The sequence below is a fragment of the Fusarium mangiferae genome, assembly GCF_900044065.1.
Source record: "Fusarium mangiferae strain MRC7560 genome assembly, contig: FMAN_scaffold007, whole genome shotgun sequence".
Lineage (NCBI taxonomy): Eukaryota > Fungi > Ascomycota > Sordariomycetes > Hypocreales > Nectriaceae > Fusarium > Fusarium mangiferae.
The window spans coordinates 334254-349083 of NW_024573927.1; the positions used below are offsets into that span (position 1 = coordinate 334254).

General features: G+C 47.4%; 7 protein-coding genes across 7 annotated transcripts; 4 read left to right on the forward strand and 3 right to left on the reverse strand.

The window, feature by feature from the left end:
- Positions 1-102: 102 nt before the first annotated feature.
- FMAN_13201 (uncharacterized protein) lies at positions 103-1441 on the forward strand (the record flags this gene model as incomplete). The annotated part of the gene is made up of 2 exons (XM_041832640.1): positions 103-536; positions 592-1441. The coding sequence occupies 2 exons, from the start codon at positions 103-105 to the stop codon at positions 1439-1441; spliced, it is 1284 nt and encodes a 427-aa protein (XP_041683083.1).
- A 165-nt stretch (positions 1442-1606) lies between these two features.
- On the forward strand, positions 1607-3670 carry FMAN_13202 (uncharacterized protein; the record flags this gene model as incomplete). The annotated part of the gene is made up of 1 exon (XM_041832641.1): positions 1607-3670. The coding sequence occupies one exon, from the start codon at positions 1607-1609 to the stop codon at positions 3668-3670; it is 2064 nt and encodes a 687-aa protein (XP_041683084.1).
- Positions 3671-3746: 76 nt separating this feature from the next.
- On the reverse strand, positions 3747-4380 carry FMAN_13203 (uncharacterized protein; the record flags this gene model as incomplete). Its single annotated transcript, XM_041832643.1, has 2 exons — positions 3747-3935; positions 3988-4380. The coding sequence occupies 2 exons, from the start codon at positions 4378-4380 to the stop codon at positions 3747-3749; spliced, it is 582 nt and encodes a 193-aa protein (XP_041683085.1).
- A 287-nt stretch (positions 4381-4667) lies between these two features.
- On the reverse strand, positions 4668-8248 carry FMAN_13204 (uncharacterized protein; the record flags this gene model as incomplete). Its single annotated transcript, XM_041832644.1, has 5 exons — positions 4668-6938; positions 6992-7026; positions 7079-7653; positions 7728-7976; positions 8031-8248. 5 exons carry the CDS (start codon positions 8246-8248, stop codon positions 4668-4670), a joined length of 3348 nt encoding a protein of 1115 aa, XP_041683086.1.
- A 771-nt stretch (positions 8249-9019) lies between these two features.
- On the forward strand, positions 9020-10010 carry FMAN_13205 (uncharacterized protein; the record flags this gene model as incomplete). The annotated part of the gene is made up of 2 exons (XM_041832645.1): positions 9020-9489; positions 9536-10010. 2 exons carry the CDS (start codon positions 9020-9022, stop codon positions 10008-10010), a joined length of 945 nt encoding a protein of 314 aa, XP_041683087.1.
- Positions 10011-10180: 170 nt separating this feature from the next.
- Positions 10181-11818, reverse strand: FMAN_13206 (uncharacterized protein; the record flags this gene model as incomplete). The annotated part of the gene is made up of 2 exons (XM_041832646.1): positions 10181-11728; positions 11777-11818. 2 exons carry the CDS (start codon positions 11816-11818, stop codon positions 10181-10183), a joined length of 1590 nt encoding a protein of 529 aa, XP_041683088.1.
- A 1283-nt stretch (positions 11819-13101) lies between these two features.
- Positions 13102-14223, forward strand: FMAN_13207 (uncharacterized protein; the record flags this gene model as incomplete). Its single annotated transcript, XM_041832647.1, has 1 exon — positions 13102-14223. The coding sequence occupies one exon, from the start codon at positions 13102-13104 to the stop codon at positions 14221-14223; it is 1122 nt and encodes a 373-aa protein (XP_041683089.1).
- Between the last annotated feature and the right edge of the window lie 607 nt (positions 14224-14830).

Genomic DNA, 14830 nt, shown 5'->3' on the forward strand with positions numbered 1-14830 from the left:
CCAACACAGCAGACCTGCACAGCCTGATCAGGCTGCGTAATTTTCATCTTCTTTACCCCGCCCTTCAGAGCGTCAGATCATTACTCTAGAGAGAAAATCATCATGCTTACGGGCTTTGAAGCACTCGGCGCGGCGAGCGCAGTCTTGCAAGTCATTTCGTTCGCAACTGATGTCGTTGTAGCTTGCAAAAACGCATATGATGGAGCAACAACTTCTCACGATGATCTTCAGCGCTATGCGGGGCAGATGTCCGAAGCCGTTGGTCGAGTACACACTCGCTGCGAGCAGATGAGCAATGCGAACTCCAGGTTTGCTAGCCCAAAGCTGCAAAATATTGCTAAGGAATGCAAAAATGCTGCCGATAGGCTGGAGGCGGAACTTCAGTGCGTGACGAGCATGCAGGCCCAGGGCGACATTTTACAATCGCTTCGCAAGACTTTTAGAGCGTCGAGGCATCGTAAAAAGCTCCAAGCTCTTCAGGAGTCGCTTTCAAAGTATCAGCAAGTCATGGAAATCGAGCTAACGTCTCATTTATGGTAAGCTCACCATTCGGATTGCCATGGGCATGTACTAAAATAAGCCGTACTCCAGTTCACAGAGCAATGCGATAAACTACCGGCAAGACGAATGTTTCGGTAAATTGGATACTGATATACAGTTTCTCATCAACCAGCTCGCTCAAGGCATGACTGATGCAAAGTCTCTCGTGAAGCGAGAACATGCTACAACACGCAACGCAATTACCCAAGAAGGAGCCAGGGCCGAGGCAGCCATCAATTTGCACACCGACAGCCAAGTTCTGGAGCTCAGGACTACCGCTGAAACAAAGAGAAAATGTGAAACCTTTCTTCAAAGTCTCAAAGCTCCACGGATGAATCAACGGTACAACGATGTCATGGACTCGAGAGATGCAAGCTTTAACCAAGTGTTTGCTACTTATGAAGACATGAAGGCTATGTATCACCAAAGTTTAAACACTAGTGAGGTTTCCGAGGAACCCGATGAGTCAGATGATGGTGGCGATCCAAAGGACGACGACTTATCCGAAACGACCAGCAACCTTAGTTACATGGGTTATATGGAAGATATTCATCGCTCATGGCAATCACTCAATTTATGGCTGCAATCAAAAGAAAAGCTCTTCTACATCCAAGGAAAACCAGGTTCTGGTAAAAGCACGCTCGTCAAATTCATCCTTAGCCAGGACCAAACTCAGGAATTAGTGCACCGATGGAGTCCTGATGCGATTATTATTTCTTACTTCTTCTGTAAAATCGGCTCAGAAGAGCAGAACAGCATTAAAGGGCTCTGGTGCTCACTCCTCTACCAAAGACTGCAAGATCAGCAACAATTGGTTTTGAATGCATTGAAGCGGTTCAGTAACTTGTCCCTTCACTCCGAATATTATGATTGGTCTATCAAAGACTTGGAAGCCGTCTAGGGTTACCTCACAGACACGGATGCCCGAAGCATATGCATTTTCATCGACGGCCTGGATGAGATTCGCAATGAAGATGGCTTTTCTAAGCTTTCCAAATTGATCCAGTCTTTGTCAGGGCTTCCAAAGGTCAAGCTGTGCATGTCGACTCGGCCTGAGGCACAAATCATGCGGTGGCTCCAGACGACAAATACAGTCGGAATCTTACTGGAAGACTTGACGAGATTTGATATGCATACCTTCTTACGAAAGAGATTCCGCGAACTGTTGTTTAATGGCCAAGTTTCTTTGGAGTTCTATGATCGTTTGCGTCAACAGCTTGTCGATAAAGCGCAAGGTGTTTTTCTATGGCTTCATCTCGCCACACGAAGCATCATAGAGGGGATCCAGAATAATGATTCGGAGAATATGCTTTCTATACGACTCCATGAGCTTCCTAGAGACCTTGAGAAGCTCTACATAGATATGTGGCAAAGATCTAACGCAGAAAGCAATGTCTATCAAGAGACAGCACGCAAATTCTTTCATTACGCTATGGGGTACTCAGAAGGCTACGTCCTGACTGATCCCAGTTGGGATATAGCTTCATTTCTACCTCTGACGCTTCAGATTGCCTGCGCCGATGATCCTGCAATACAAAAGACCCTTTTTACCGGCACGGGTACCATCGGAATGACGGAGATGATGCGAATGTGCGATGACTTAAAAGCTTCGATACACACTCGGTGTGCAGGAATGCTTGAAGTACAGACGCAGGAGCTTGACAAAAACACTTCTGAAATGTTGGGATGTAAGAAAACTGCTGTAACCAAGGCACTTGGCAGGGTATCATTCATTCATCGAACAGCGCATGACTTTCTGACGGACACAGAAGCTGGCCACAGTATTCTAGGACGCGAACCGTTGTCCGCCTTTTCCTATCAAACACAGCTTCTAAAAGGTCTTATCTGCGTATTGATAGGTCTGACATCTGAATGGGACCTGCCGTGGGATAGCTATACTATTATCGAGTGTATCGCTAATTTTGCAACACGCTGGGGAATCGAAGGTTTTCAAGTGGCTACCCAGATGCTCGACGTCATTCAGCCATTGTTTGACAAGCATTTCGCAAGAAACAGCTCACATTCGTGGAGAAATCCACCCCTTTTCTTGACTGCTTTGATTACTCATCATGAAATATTTGATGATTATGTTATCTCATGTCTTGCAAATGATACCTCTCCTGATCTTGCCACCAATATCATGCGAGAGGGATGGTGTTCGGAACCTCGTCCGAAACTCTGCAAGAGAATCTTTGCAAAATTGATGGATCTTGGAGCAGATCCACACAGATATGGTATACTTCTGAGTTGTTTCGTTCCAGAGCCATTTGTTAGGAAGAAAACAGCATTTACAAACCTTCTGACGTATCACTTCTCTTTATTGCAACATAATAGTATTTATGAAGAGGTGGCGGTAGCTCGGCCGAGGTTGGAAGAGTTCCATCTGGAGCTTCCATATGAAACTTTAGAAATGGCTATCCAAATGGCGAAGACTTGCCAGGACCCAAATGCAGCTGTCGCATTCTTCGCCTCCTTTGCTGACAATGGGACTATGCGGTTATTGGCAACTGAAGTGGTAACCTGGGAACTCAGCCAACTCAATCACAAGTCCTTATTTGTGGTTTATGAGATCAACATACAGTTCTTGCTACTGTATCTGCTCTCTAAGATTGGGGATAATGTACCCGAGAGTGTGTCGAAACATCCTGAAGCTCAGGATGTGGTGTCAAAATTTGACAGTCCTTCAATCAAAGTAAGATACTTCATGAGACCAAGACTAACAGAAGATGGTCCGAAGAAAGACATTGCACCTCGACGGAAGTTCGAGCGCGTCATATCAAGGGCAGCGTCTCTTTCGAGCATCGAGATCAAGCGTCTTTTTGACATGAAATATAGTGACCAATGTCGAGAGTCTTGCAAAACAAATGAAGCTCAAAGACATTCCGATGTTATAACCCAATTCATCAATGATTTGGAGACCGAAGAGGTCGATGTCGAAGACATGATGGTAACTTTAGCTAGTGAGAACCTGGGCTTGGGTACATATGAGGAAGCGGGCATGATCCCTAGTTTGAAGTTTTTGAGAGGTTCAGAAGAAATGACTAGACTGGCATGGACATTATTTCCTTTGTCAATGCGACGGCTTGAAGTCGCAGCAGCTGCCAAGGAAGCAATGAAAGGGCAAGTGTGATTCTCACGTGATGGTTACTTTTCACCTTTACTTTTGTTTAGGAAATTAAGACTGACAATGGTTGAGAGGAATCGATTTACAGACCCTCCTTTGCCTTGAAACCTCCGTCATCCTGTGCCTCATTATTCTTGTAGCCAAAAATGCCCTTGGTTGGTTGATCTCTTTCCTTGTGAAGGATACTCACAGCTTCTGGAGGCACCAACTCTTTCTCTGTTAGAAGGTTGAGCACCTCCAAGGTCCACTCCTGACATCTTCTTGTATTCACCTGGATATAAAATAGTTAATCGCCGTTCTGCCTCTTGCAACTGGTTTCTTACCCCATCGATTGGTGCACGTATGTTTTGTCCTTTGGGAGGCGGAGGTACGGACTCTGCAAGTCGTTCAATAAGACTTCTCGGCGTATTCTCTCTTATCTCTGGTTCAGTTTCTGCATAGCTGTGGAGGATTGAAACGTCGATCTTCCCAAGAAAGACTAATCGCTTCAGGTCCGGATAGGCTTGAGTGTTGTAATTCCTATGAACCTCGAATGCAAAACCAGACATGAGAGGTTCTCCCACAACATGTATCTTTGTTCCAATAGCCTTAAGAGACCAGAAGTCTTCACTGATAATGTCTCGATCATATTCTGCGTTCGGGATGAAGAGGGCGAAATGAGAGCGTTGGTTCACGCCTCCGCCGGACTTGGCAAGATATAGTGAGCGGGCTGGCATAATGGACTATAAGAATAGCTTTACAATAGTATATGACCCGTGTTGATGGAAAAGCTAACTTCTGGAGGTATTATTATTTTGTTGTCGACATTTCAGGAAGCGGGGTTTGTCGGCTTTCTTGGCAGTAATTGGCTAACAGAGATTGTGTGCAAGGTTCGACCAACAGATCCCATAAATGAGGCATAAACGGGCCATTGATGAATTCAGGCCACAGGACGACCAATCAATATCTATGGTTGTCTATCTGCGTGATACATGAACAAATAATTGTTCGAAATCTGATAGTATCATCTCCGGGCCCAAGTCCACTTCCAAGTCTCAATACACTTCTCATAACGCGCCTCCGCCCACTTCCTCTGCTCATCACCTGGCCCCAAACTCTTCTGACGCACAGAAACCATATGCTCATACAACTTCAAAGCCGTATACACGTTTCTATTCTGAAGATATGACTCTGCAAGGCTATTCTCAGAAGACATAGTCCTCTTATGTACCAGCCCAAGAGTCTTCCTCTGAATAGGTACCAGGTCCTCCAAAAGTGAAATGGCCTTTGTAAGCTCTTTGATCTTCAAGTACTGCTCGATGAGGGATACTTGAATCTTGAGGGTGTCGAAATGTGCTTTGCCTAGGATCTGCTGCTGGATTGGGAGAGTCTCCTCTAGCAGAGAGATGCATTTCTTTCGTTCGCCTTTGTGCTCGTATGAATAGGCGAGGTGGTTCTTGACGGCAATAAGAATCGGGTCGTCTTTTGCGATTTTGCTTTCCGCTGCGTCGATCCCCATCTCTAGACTCTCAGCTGCCTTTTCATACTCTCCAGCATAGTTGTAGCATTTTCCCAGCTCACCCAGGAGTATCAACTTGTCCATGGCGCTTCTTTTACTGCCAGCTTTCCTGAGCTTCTCCAGGCGATCAATTTCATGCTTTGGCACACCATTGAAACGATAAGACTTTGCGAGAACACATGACACCGCCAACAAGCTGCTCTCATCTTTTGGAAGACGCTTCCCTTGGAGCGCCAATGCCTTTTCCGAAAGTTGAATCGCCTTTGCTGACTGCCCTGTTTCTGCATAGGCTTCTGCAAGGTCGAGTTCAATGCGAAGACGCCGCTTGGTGTGCTTGAATGAGGATTTCTTTACCCATTCCACAGCTTGCTGAAGCCATGGGATTGCTAGGGTGCTGTTTCTTTGCCTTAAGAGCCAAGATCCGACTTTACACATAAGCTGAAAGCGATCGTCGAATCTCAAATCAAGATCTTGACAGTTTTTAAGGACACGGATAGCATGAGCCTGGTACGTCTTCCAGGTTAATCTCTTCGACCAATCCACCGGTGGGACAAGCTCGTTCATGCGCTTTGTAACTATTTCCGCCAGGCTCTTGAAAGCTTTCTTCTGCTTAGCCCATGCTCGGATGCATAAATGAATGACAGTGGGCATGTCGAACATACTGCCCCCTTGCCTTGGAGCCAAGAGAAAGAAGCTACACAATATACCGATAGACTCTTCGAGTTCGGCCTTTCCACCCTTGATTCCAGTGCCAGCAAGGATTGTTCTTGGGATGGAGGATGGTCCAGTTTGCGAAATGAACTCAAGTAGTCTCGCGGCGCGTGGATTGACCTTCTGGACTGCCTCGAAGCATTTCATAGCGTTCTTGAGTATAGAGTCCTCGGAATCTGTCCCTTCGCTTGTCCCGTCTGTACGTTGTGAGACGAACGGAAAGGCATCTTGACCTGGGCTGCGCAATAACTCCAGAAATTTGGCTATTGTCAGATGGGCATGGTTGTTAAGATACCTTACTGCCAGTTGAATACTGAAAGGGAGGCCATTTAGTTCGGATATTAGTTCCTTCACTATATCCTCATCTGAAAGCAGCCCCTTGTTGAACAGGGAATTTCTTAGAATGGAGATTGCGTCTGGGGTTTCTAGGCCGCTGACTTTAATGACCTTGTTCACTTGATTTCCAACGGCGGCGGTCGCAGCTTTCATCGAATGTGTGATGAATAAGATGTTACCCTCTTCGCTATGAGGTAGATCGCTGAAAACACTCTTGGGCTGAGAACTAGTACTTGGTGGATCATTGTCGGTATCCGCGTCATCAATAATGAGGAACCATCTTCCAAGACGTTCTGACGATAAATAACGATGAAAAAGGACTCTTGCATCAGTAGACTTCGACTCGTGTTCATAGAGGCGAAACAGATCCAACTTTTGTGCAATCCGCGAGTAGGACTCCTCGAAGTTGCCTGTTGACAGCCAAAAGATAGAGTATTTCGGGTATGAGGAATGAACCCATTCTGCAAATTGAATTGCGATTTGGGTTTTTCCGGATCCAGGAAGCCCCGTGAGTGCCGCTCTCTGATGTCCATCTTGGGGGAAGGCGGCCTGTAATTTTTGGAGGTAGTTGGGTCGGTCTATAGAGGAAGGGGATCGCTTTGTTGGTACGTAGAAGCAAGGCTGTGGTGGTGACTTCGTCTTCCAAGATGCGGGTTGCGGAGACTGACTCTCTTCAGGGCATTCTGGACCCTGTGGCCTCGGGCTTGAAAAGACGAAATCTTGTTGTGGCTAAGACACATGAGTACCCTATGGAAGTATGGGAGATAGCAGAAGGCACCTACCGCGATCAAGAGTTCAAAATCTGGCCTAGTACTTCCTGTAAAATAAATCATTAGCTCGCGTACGTCTACTAGTCCTCCATTACGCACTCTTCTTCAGTATCAGGTTCTCAACACATTTCTGTACCCAGAAGTTTTGGACTTGGCTGTCCAGATACCTATCGGTGGCAGTCTGAATCTCCCTCTTCTTCCGGTACTCCTTCATCCCTACTGTCTGTAATCCATGATCGACGTTGAACCGAAAGTACCGTCCTTGTTCAAGGTGCTGCCTCCACCTCTTAATCGATGCCTCTGCTATCTTCTCAGCATCTGTTGCCATTTTAGCCAGGGCCCCTATGAACTTATCGACTCGATCGTCGATGTTGTATGTTGGAAGTCTGCCTGTTCCTATTGATATAAAGCACTTGGCCAGTGGCTGCAGGTTGCCTGTGCTCGGACACCAGATCTCCATAGCCTCTTCTTCAACTTGGTCGACTGGGTTATTGGCTCCGAGAGCCCCGTCCACGAATTTCATACCCTCGATGGAAACCGGATTGAAGAAAGTGGTTGCAGCGGATGTTGCCCGAGCTGCTTGGCAGATAGTCGCATTAACAGAGCTTTTATGGCTGCTGTAACTCCTGAATCGACATACAGCCGCGTCAAGCTTTGAAGTTGCGCATACAAAGCTAGCAGGTTTCGGAAGTTAACAAATTGATCTATGGGGAAAGCTAAATTGATTGGCAGCATTTGATATACTTACACCTTGCAGTCGGGTTGGCGACTATCAACCATGCTGTCTGTCGGCGATAGCCCCCTGTCCTTCAAAGTCTTCTCAATCGCCGCCTTGAGTCCTCCAGAATCGAATCGAGCCTGCGTCTGCCCTAGCAGGCTAAACTTTGACTGGTGAACCCTTGCCTTCTCGTTGAAGACCACCTTGATAAGGTCATTATAGGCTGAAATACATTCGTCGACATCCATTTGCAGCCTTCCGAGCATAATAGCGATCAGTCTGGTAATGTTGGTGAGAAATAGAGCATCATCAGGACTTTCTGGCAAACCTTACCCGCCCGTGCTCGTGCCTCCAATTAGATCAAAGATATCCGCTGGCTTCTGTGGACTTTGTCCCAATTTCTTCCTCTCGGCATTATATCCATCCATGATGCGTTTGAGCACATATAGTGAAGATAAGCCGCGTACCCCGCCTCCATCGAGGGACAGCATGCAAATGCCCTCCTCATCCAGCAAACCCACGCCCGGCGACTTTGGATTCTGTTCGTTCATTTTTTTATCGTTCGGGTATGCCATGAAAAGAAGAAAAGAAGACGATTAGAATTCCATGCTCAGCCTCGTCTTCGTGCCAGTCAGACTGGCTGTATGCAAGTTGTAGTCAGCTGCTTATCTATTCCACCGCTTATTGGCCTGACTCCCCCCGCAGTTGGTGCAACTTGGCAAGGTGAGCGGCTGGATGCCTCTGAGAAATCGACATTATATTCTACGTCGTGGAGTTTAATATCCTGATTGAAAGTCTCGAAGTGTTCAGATTCGCTTCCCCAGGGTTGCGATTGGGTAGATGTTGCGAGCCCATTGGAACCGACCCAGTGAAGCCCCTCCGTGGCGAGCCTAAGTATTTTGTTGTCAACACCAAGATAATTAAGTTTTTATGCAACTTTAAGGAATCTTATTAATCTTTCGTCATTTCATACCCGATTTAGAAGAACTCTAGACAGTCTAAGCAGGATGTCCTCCATAACTTTGACATAGAAGATACCATACTAATGCAGATTTAATTCATGTTGCCTCCGCTGCAAATGTTACATGACAAAGGCTAGAGTCCCACCAATAGGCAAACAATCTTCTAAGCTGTCAGCAAGCTCAAAAGAGCAGGTGGTAAGATCACAGCCTCTCCAAGTGGTCTTATTGCTACGCCGCGTGGTGAGGCGCAGTAGCCAGACACTTAATAAAGACTTCTCACTACGCTATTTCCCACTGTTCCAAGGCCTTTAAAACTAACTCTAAGATAGGCTATCAGAAATTTCTATACAAGTATTCACGATGCCGACCATCACGGAATATTTTGGCATTGGACTCACCAACAACGGTCCACTAACAACAACCTACACGCCTCCCGCAAGCTGCACAACCGTAACGACAGACCAAATCCTTTTTGCGCATCCCGACTTTATAACAGTCAGTTACGGAGCCCCGACATGCGAGACTACTTCAATGGGAAACTGTCTCCCATCTGGCTCCGATTATGACAAGGTGGTCTCCTACTACAATAATTACGGAGGCCAGGGCACTCTTGACTATTATTCACCTGGCATAGCTTGTCCCAAGGGTTGGACTACAGCTGGTACGTTAGCACATGGCAACAAGACAGGTTCTGTCAAGAGGAGTGGTGTCTTCACGGAGACGACAAGTACGCTGCCAGGCGTGACTGTTATTGATCCGTATATGCCGCTTGAACAAGTGTGGCTTAATGTACTGGGTCCCTCCGAGACGCTTGCATATTGCTGCCCTAGGTATGTCTCAGCTCCTTTAAATTATACCGCTGTCTGACTTTACCAGTGGCTGGGTTGCTGCAAAGGAAGGAGGCTGCTTCTCGTCAATCAAGCCCTTGAAATCAGCAACATTCACAGAAGCCTGCTTTAAATACCGACCGCCAAGCGCGATGCGTTCTGTCTACACGGTCGAGGGAAGCAAAGTGTCAGAATTCCTGTACTCAGCGGTAACGGCGGAGCTAACGTCAGCGATTTGGCCGATGTCAGTCTTGCAAACTCAGTCGAGATTCAAGTATGACGAACTTGCGGTTGCTAGACGGTTTCCTGCTGTTAAGCTTGTATACAAAGAATCGGATCTGAAGCCAACTGGGGGTGGAGATAAAAGTCACGATGGAGAAGACGGTGATCATGACGAAATGAACGATGGCGAGAAAGAGGAGGATGATAATGGAGCTTCCAGTCTGTTGAGAGATGGGGGACTTTTCTCCATTTTTGCGGTGCTGTTCAGTATGCTTATTGGCGCTGGCTTAGTGATGTTTTAGTTACCTGTTTTAGTTACCAAGAAGATCTCGAACGTTGATATAACAAATGAGATAAAAGGAGCTAGTTTAAGAATCCCATGTATTCCCCTTCGAAACAATCTTATATCGCTTTTGCATCCTTAAAGCCACAAGATAAAACCCCTTCAACGCAGTCCATAAAAGGTGAAAGCCTACTCATCGTCAGGCAAACCTGAATCCGAAGACTCAACATCCGAAGAAACACCATCTTCGTGATCCTCCAAATCTTGATCATCATCCACATCTCCAGTTCGTTGACCAAGAGCCATCTCAAGGAAGTCAACTATGTTCTCCCCATCATCCTCAGACTCAGTCTCCGAAGAATCCCCATCCTCATCAGTATCCTCCTCCTGTTCAATCTCCGCAAAGAACCTTCTGCAAAACTCCCCAAGTGACCCTGTCTTCCGAATGATATCCTCATGCAGAACCTCCCTCTTCTTCTCAGCCGCCGCTTGATCATATCTACTCCCATGTAGTTTCCGCATGTTCTCGTGGACCCGCGCAAACACCAAGTCACATGCGTCGATGTCTTCGGCACAGTTTGTCTCGACGTAACTATCGTCCTGCTTGGCTTGGGCGGTTGGGTTAACGGGGACACGAAGGATAGTCTCGCCGTCTTTTTGATAGCCGCACGTTTCGATGTAGAATTCTGTAAGCGTTGTTTTGCTTAAGGCCGTGAGGATATCGACCCATGTGCCGGATTCGAGGTAGACTCCCATGAGTACAACTTCTCGCAGCGCTGTGGACCGTTGAAAGAGCGCTATCAGTGTTTCCCCTGTTATGGACAGGCTCTGCAGGTCTAGTACTTCCAGGGTCAAGGGTTCCAGGCTTGATGAGTCCAGCACCAATACATCAGGCCCCTTCACCTTGAGGGTGTTGAGGTTTGTCGCGAGTGGTATCAGTTCTCGTATATATCTGTCGAATATTTGATTAGACTGGTTATACCGAAATTCCAAGTCTTCGTCTTCCTCAGTGCAGTGTCCGTAGTGAACACTCAGACGCTTGAGCCGCTTGAAGAATGCCTGTGGAGAGTGAGGTCCCCCATCATCATCATCCTCGAGAAAATGCCCAAAGTCATACGCGAGAGGAAGGGAGAGGTCGAGTTCTTCCAGATTATTGAGCCCAGATCTGAAGAGAGCTGTGGCGAGGGACTCGAAAAAGTTCTCAGTGTCCTGAACCCAACAACAAGTATTCAGATCTGGGTCATCAAACTCCTGACTGTAACTGTAAGGAATGTCCTCAAAGTTAAGCTTCAGAATCGTCAGGTTCGTGAATCTAGGCAATGCGCTATGAATCACCGAGCCCATTCGTGCAATGTACTCCAAGTCTTTGTCTCTCTCCTCGATCACAGGTTTGTAATCTTGGAAATCATTCGGACCCCGTATTTTCAAGCAGATTTCCAGCCGGCGTACAATTTCGCGAAGTTGATGATTCTTTGACAGTTTGACAAGACGAGCAGTACCCGTAACGCCGCTGCTGGTCACGGCGGTAACGCCCCATCTTGTTGTGACACTGCCAGAGTAGATGATGGCGTGCTGAAAGAGGATTGGTGTGACAAAGTCGTAGAACAGACCATTTACGGCACGTAGAGACGCTAGGTACGGGCGTCGCTTGATCCCTGCTACCTCGTGCTGGCCTAGAGGAGGATCGTATCCACCGAAGTGATGACGCTCATAGCCATCGTGGAGATACGACACGATCTATGTGCGGTCAGTATCACGACAAGTATCAAGTGGGTGATTACAAACTTCTTGGAGAATTTCAGGTGGCAACCTCTCGAGAGAAGACATGTTGCTCGGACCCTCAAAGGCTTTGAAAGATAAGCCAAGTCGTGTCATGAACGTGTAGTGATAGCGGGGCTATTCCGGAAACCGTTACATCCTTTTTCCGATGCTTCTCATTGGTGGAGCTACACGGAAGGCAAGGTACGTACATTTACAGACACAACCCAACATTGTTCTTTAATCAGGTTACACAAGCTTGTTCATGTGATGCGACGTCTGCGACTCATACATAACAGCACAAATTCTTTGTCAGCCTCGAGAAGACGAACACAGCCACTAAAGCCCCCAGCCCTAGCCACATAACCAGCCACGGCTTCCTCGTAGCAGAACCAGGGTTCGTCCCAACAGATTCTTGTATTGACAGTTTCTCGCTTAGGAACAAACCTAAAGAGGTTACATCTGCCCCGTAACCATTTGCTGTACTAGTTCCAGTGGTGGGACCATCTGTTCGGTAGCGTGAGCCGACCCCGAGCACTATTTGAGTTTAGCTTGCGATATGAACTGTTAGTACCCGCAATGGAGCGCACTCTATTTCGCCCTTCTCAAGCATGAAATGATGCCCCTCGCTTTCGTGGGCTTGCTTGACACGTGCTATGACAGAAGGTGCAGCAGCTAGTAGATTAGATCCAGGGTTGCTTTGATGACGTGGATCATCACGTCAAAGGTAATGGAAGGACTGAAAACCCTCCGAGCTTCAACTGGAACGTTCGATCAAGACGTGACAGACAGATTCACGCTTGGGCCATAGGTCCGAGTGGCAAGGTACGAAAAATCTCAACATGTGCGATATTTGCATCGCTCAAACGAGGTCGAGTGACGACTCTGTTGGTATGCGCCTTTTTCCCGGGCAAAAGGGAAATTCGGTATTTGCCCATTTGCTAGTAATGTTGCCCTTGAGCAGTCGTGGCCATTAGATCGATAAGACAGAGAGGCGACGAAGAGGATATTCAGCTGTCTAAGCACCATAGTGCATGATCAGGCCAGCGTTGATGCCCCTCCCCCATCGCAAACCAGTACCGAATTAGGGGTGTCCATTGACGTGTGCACTGATGATCTGCAGAACCTCGGCAACTCTAGACCTAATCGACTAACACGGTAGTCCAAGTTTAGCTACGTAGGTGGAGTCCACTAAAGCACACAGAAACTAAGCCAGCCAGATGGCAAAATGTAACCAGATTTACATGTGGCATCCAACCATCATGATTAACTATATAAAGACTAAACCCAACTTCCTCAACGGACCAAGATAATCGAACTCCATCTTCGTTTTTGTTTACAATACACGCAAAATGGCTTCACGATCCTCAACCGCCGTGTACGAGTCCAACTCGTCACGACTAGACGCAAATCCATCAAGCAGCCTCAAGTCGAGACAGAACCCGAAAGACTCTATGAAGTCGACCTGGCGTCGCACCGATAAGAATAACTGGACATGGTCGCACTGGTTCTTCGAGATCCTGGGCATTCACCCCGTCGCCCTGGATAAAGAAGTGCCTGTGCATCAGAAGCGAGACAAGGTTCCTTATACTCCAGAGTGGCAGTTGCATCGTTGGGTGCTTGTTCATGCGCTCGTTCCGATGGCTATACAACACGCCTATGTGCTATACACTGGGCAGAACCTCCCACCCCTCCAAGCCTTTCTCTTCTACAGTCTAGCCTTCAAGGTTGCCGCTGTGCACCAGCTCCATGCTCTTCGTCGAGTTGGTCAGCAGACAGGCTTCTTGGATGGCGACGTACATGAGAGAGACGGCGTGCCTGATGTCGGCGTTACCAAGGTCGTCAAGAGCCTCATCGCCACCTCTAGCTTTCGCCCTATCTTCACCGTCTTCCTCGCCTATCGCACCGCCCAGGCTCCTTCATCCATCAGCTGGGTTTGGCTGCCACTCGAAATTGGCCTGTACGGTATCGTGCTTGACTTTTGGTTCTACTGGTACCATAGACTCATGCACGAGGTCGGCAGTCTCTGGAAATATCACCGCACGCATCACCTTACCAAGCACCCCAACCCACTTCTGACACTCTACGCCGATTTCGAGCAGGAGATCTTCGACATCGCCGTCATCCCGCTCGCGACCTACTTCTCCCTTAAGTTCATGGGCCTTCCTATGGGCTTCTACGAGTGGTGGATCTGCCACCAGTATATCATGTTTACCGAGCTGGGTGGCCATAGCGGTCTGCGAGTCTACACATCGCCTCCCGGCACGCTTAGCTGGCTTCTCCGTCTTCTTGACGCTGAGCTTGTGATTGAGGACCATGATCTTCACCACCGAAAGGGCTGGAAGGCAAGCGGTAACTATGGCAAGCAGACTCGCCTGTGGGACAAGATCTTTGGGACTTGCATTGACAGGATAGAGTTGAAGGATTCAAACATGGACTGGGAAACAACTGTGGACCTTCCGATCTTTTGGTAAACGATTGACGACAGCTTATGACTTTGGTACTTAGATAGGAAATATTCGCAAACATCTGTATGGTTTTAGATAAGTAGTTAGTTAGAGATTACAATTCTATTATTAGTATGCTCAGCCACTAGGACTTCAAGGTTAATCATCGTATCCTTCCCGTAGCTGCATGTTTGTGTCATACTTAGTGCCCAGATGAAACAATAAGCCCTGTGTAAATCTACTCTCTGTTTATGTAGCGCCGCCACTGACCAATCCCCTCACCAATCCCCTCATCTCATGCCACCGTTGTGGAGTGCGAAGTCCAAAGCATGTCGTGTACGGTGCCTGATAAGATAAATCCAAAGCTAGTGCTTCGGAGTACAGAGCTTTTCTCGAGTCCTCATTGATTCGTCATTTTATTCATCAATAAATGTATTATCCAATCCTGTTTTTTTCGCTAAATGACGCAAGACCCTAGGCTGCAAGCTCCAATTGGGTAAGCACAGAGTACACAAGCGGTATGCCTTGCGACACTCCACAGCGTTGGCCCCCAAGTCTTCAGGATTACAGGGTGCTAATCTCCCAACCCTGTGAAACCTGAAGCGGGTGATATATATCGTATTGAGGGACAATC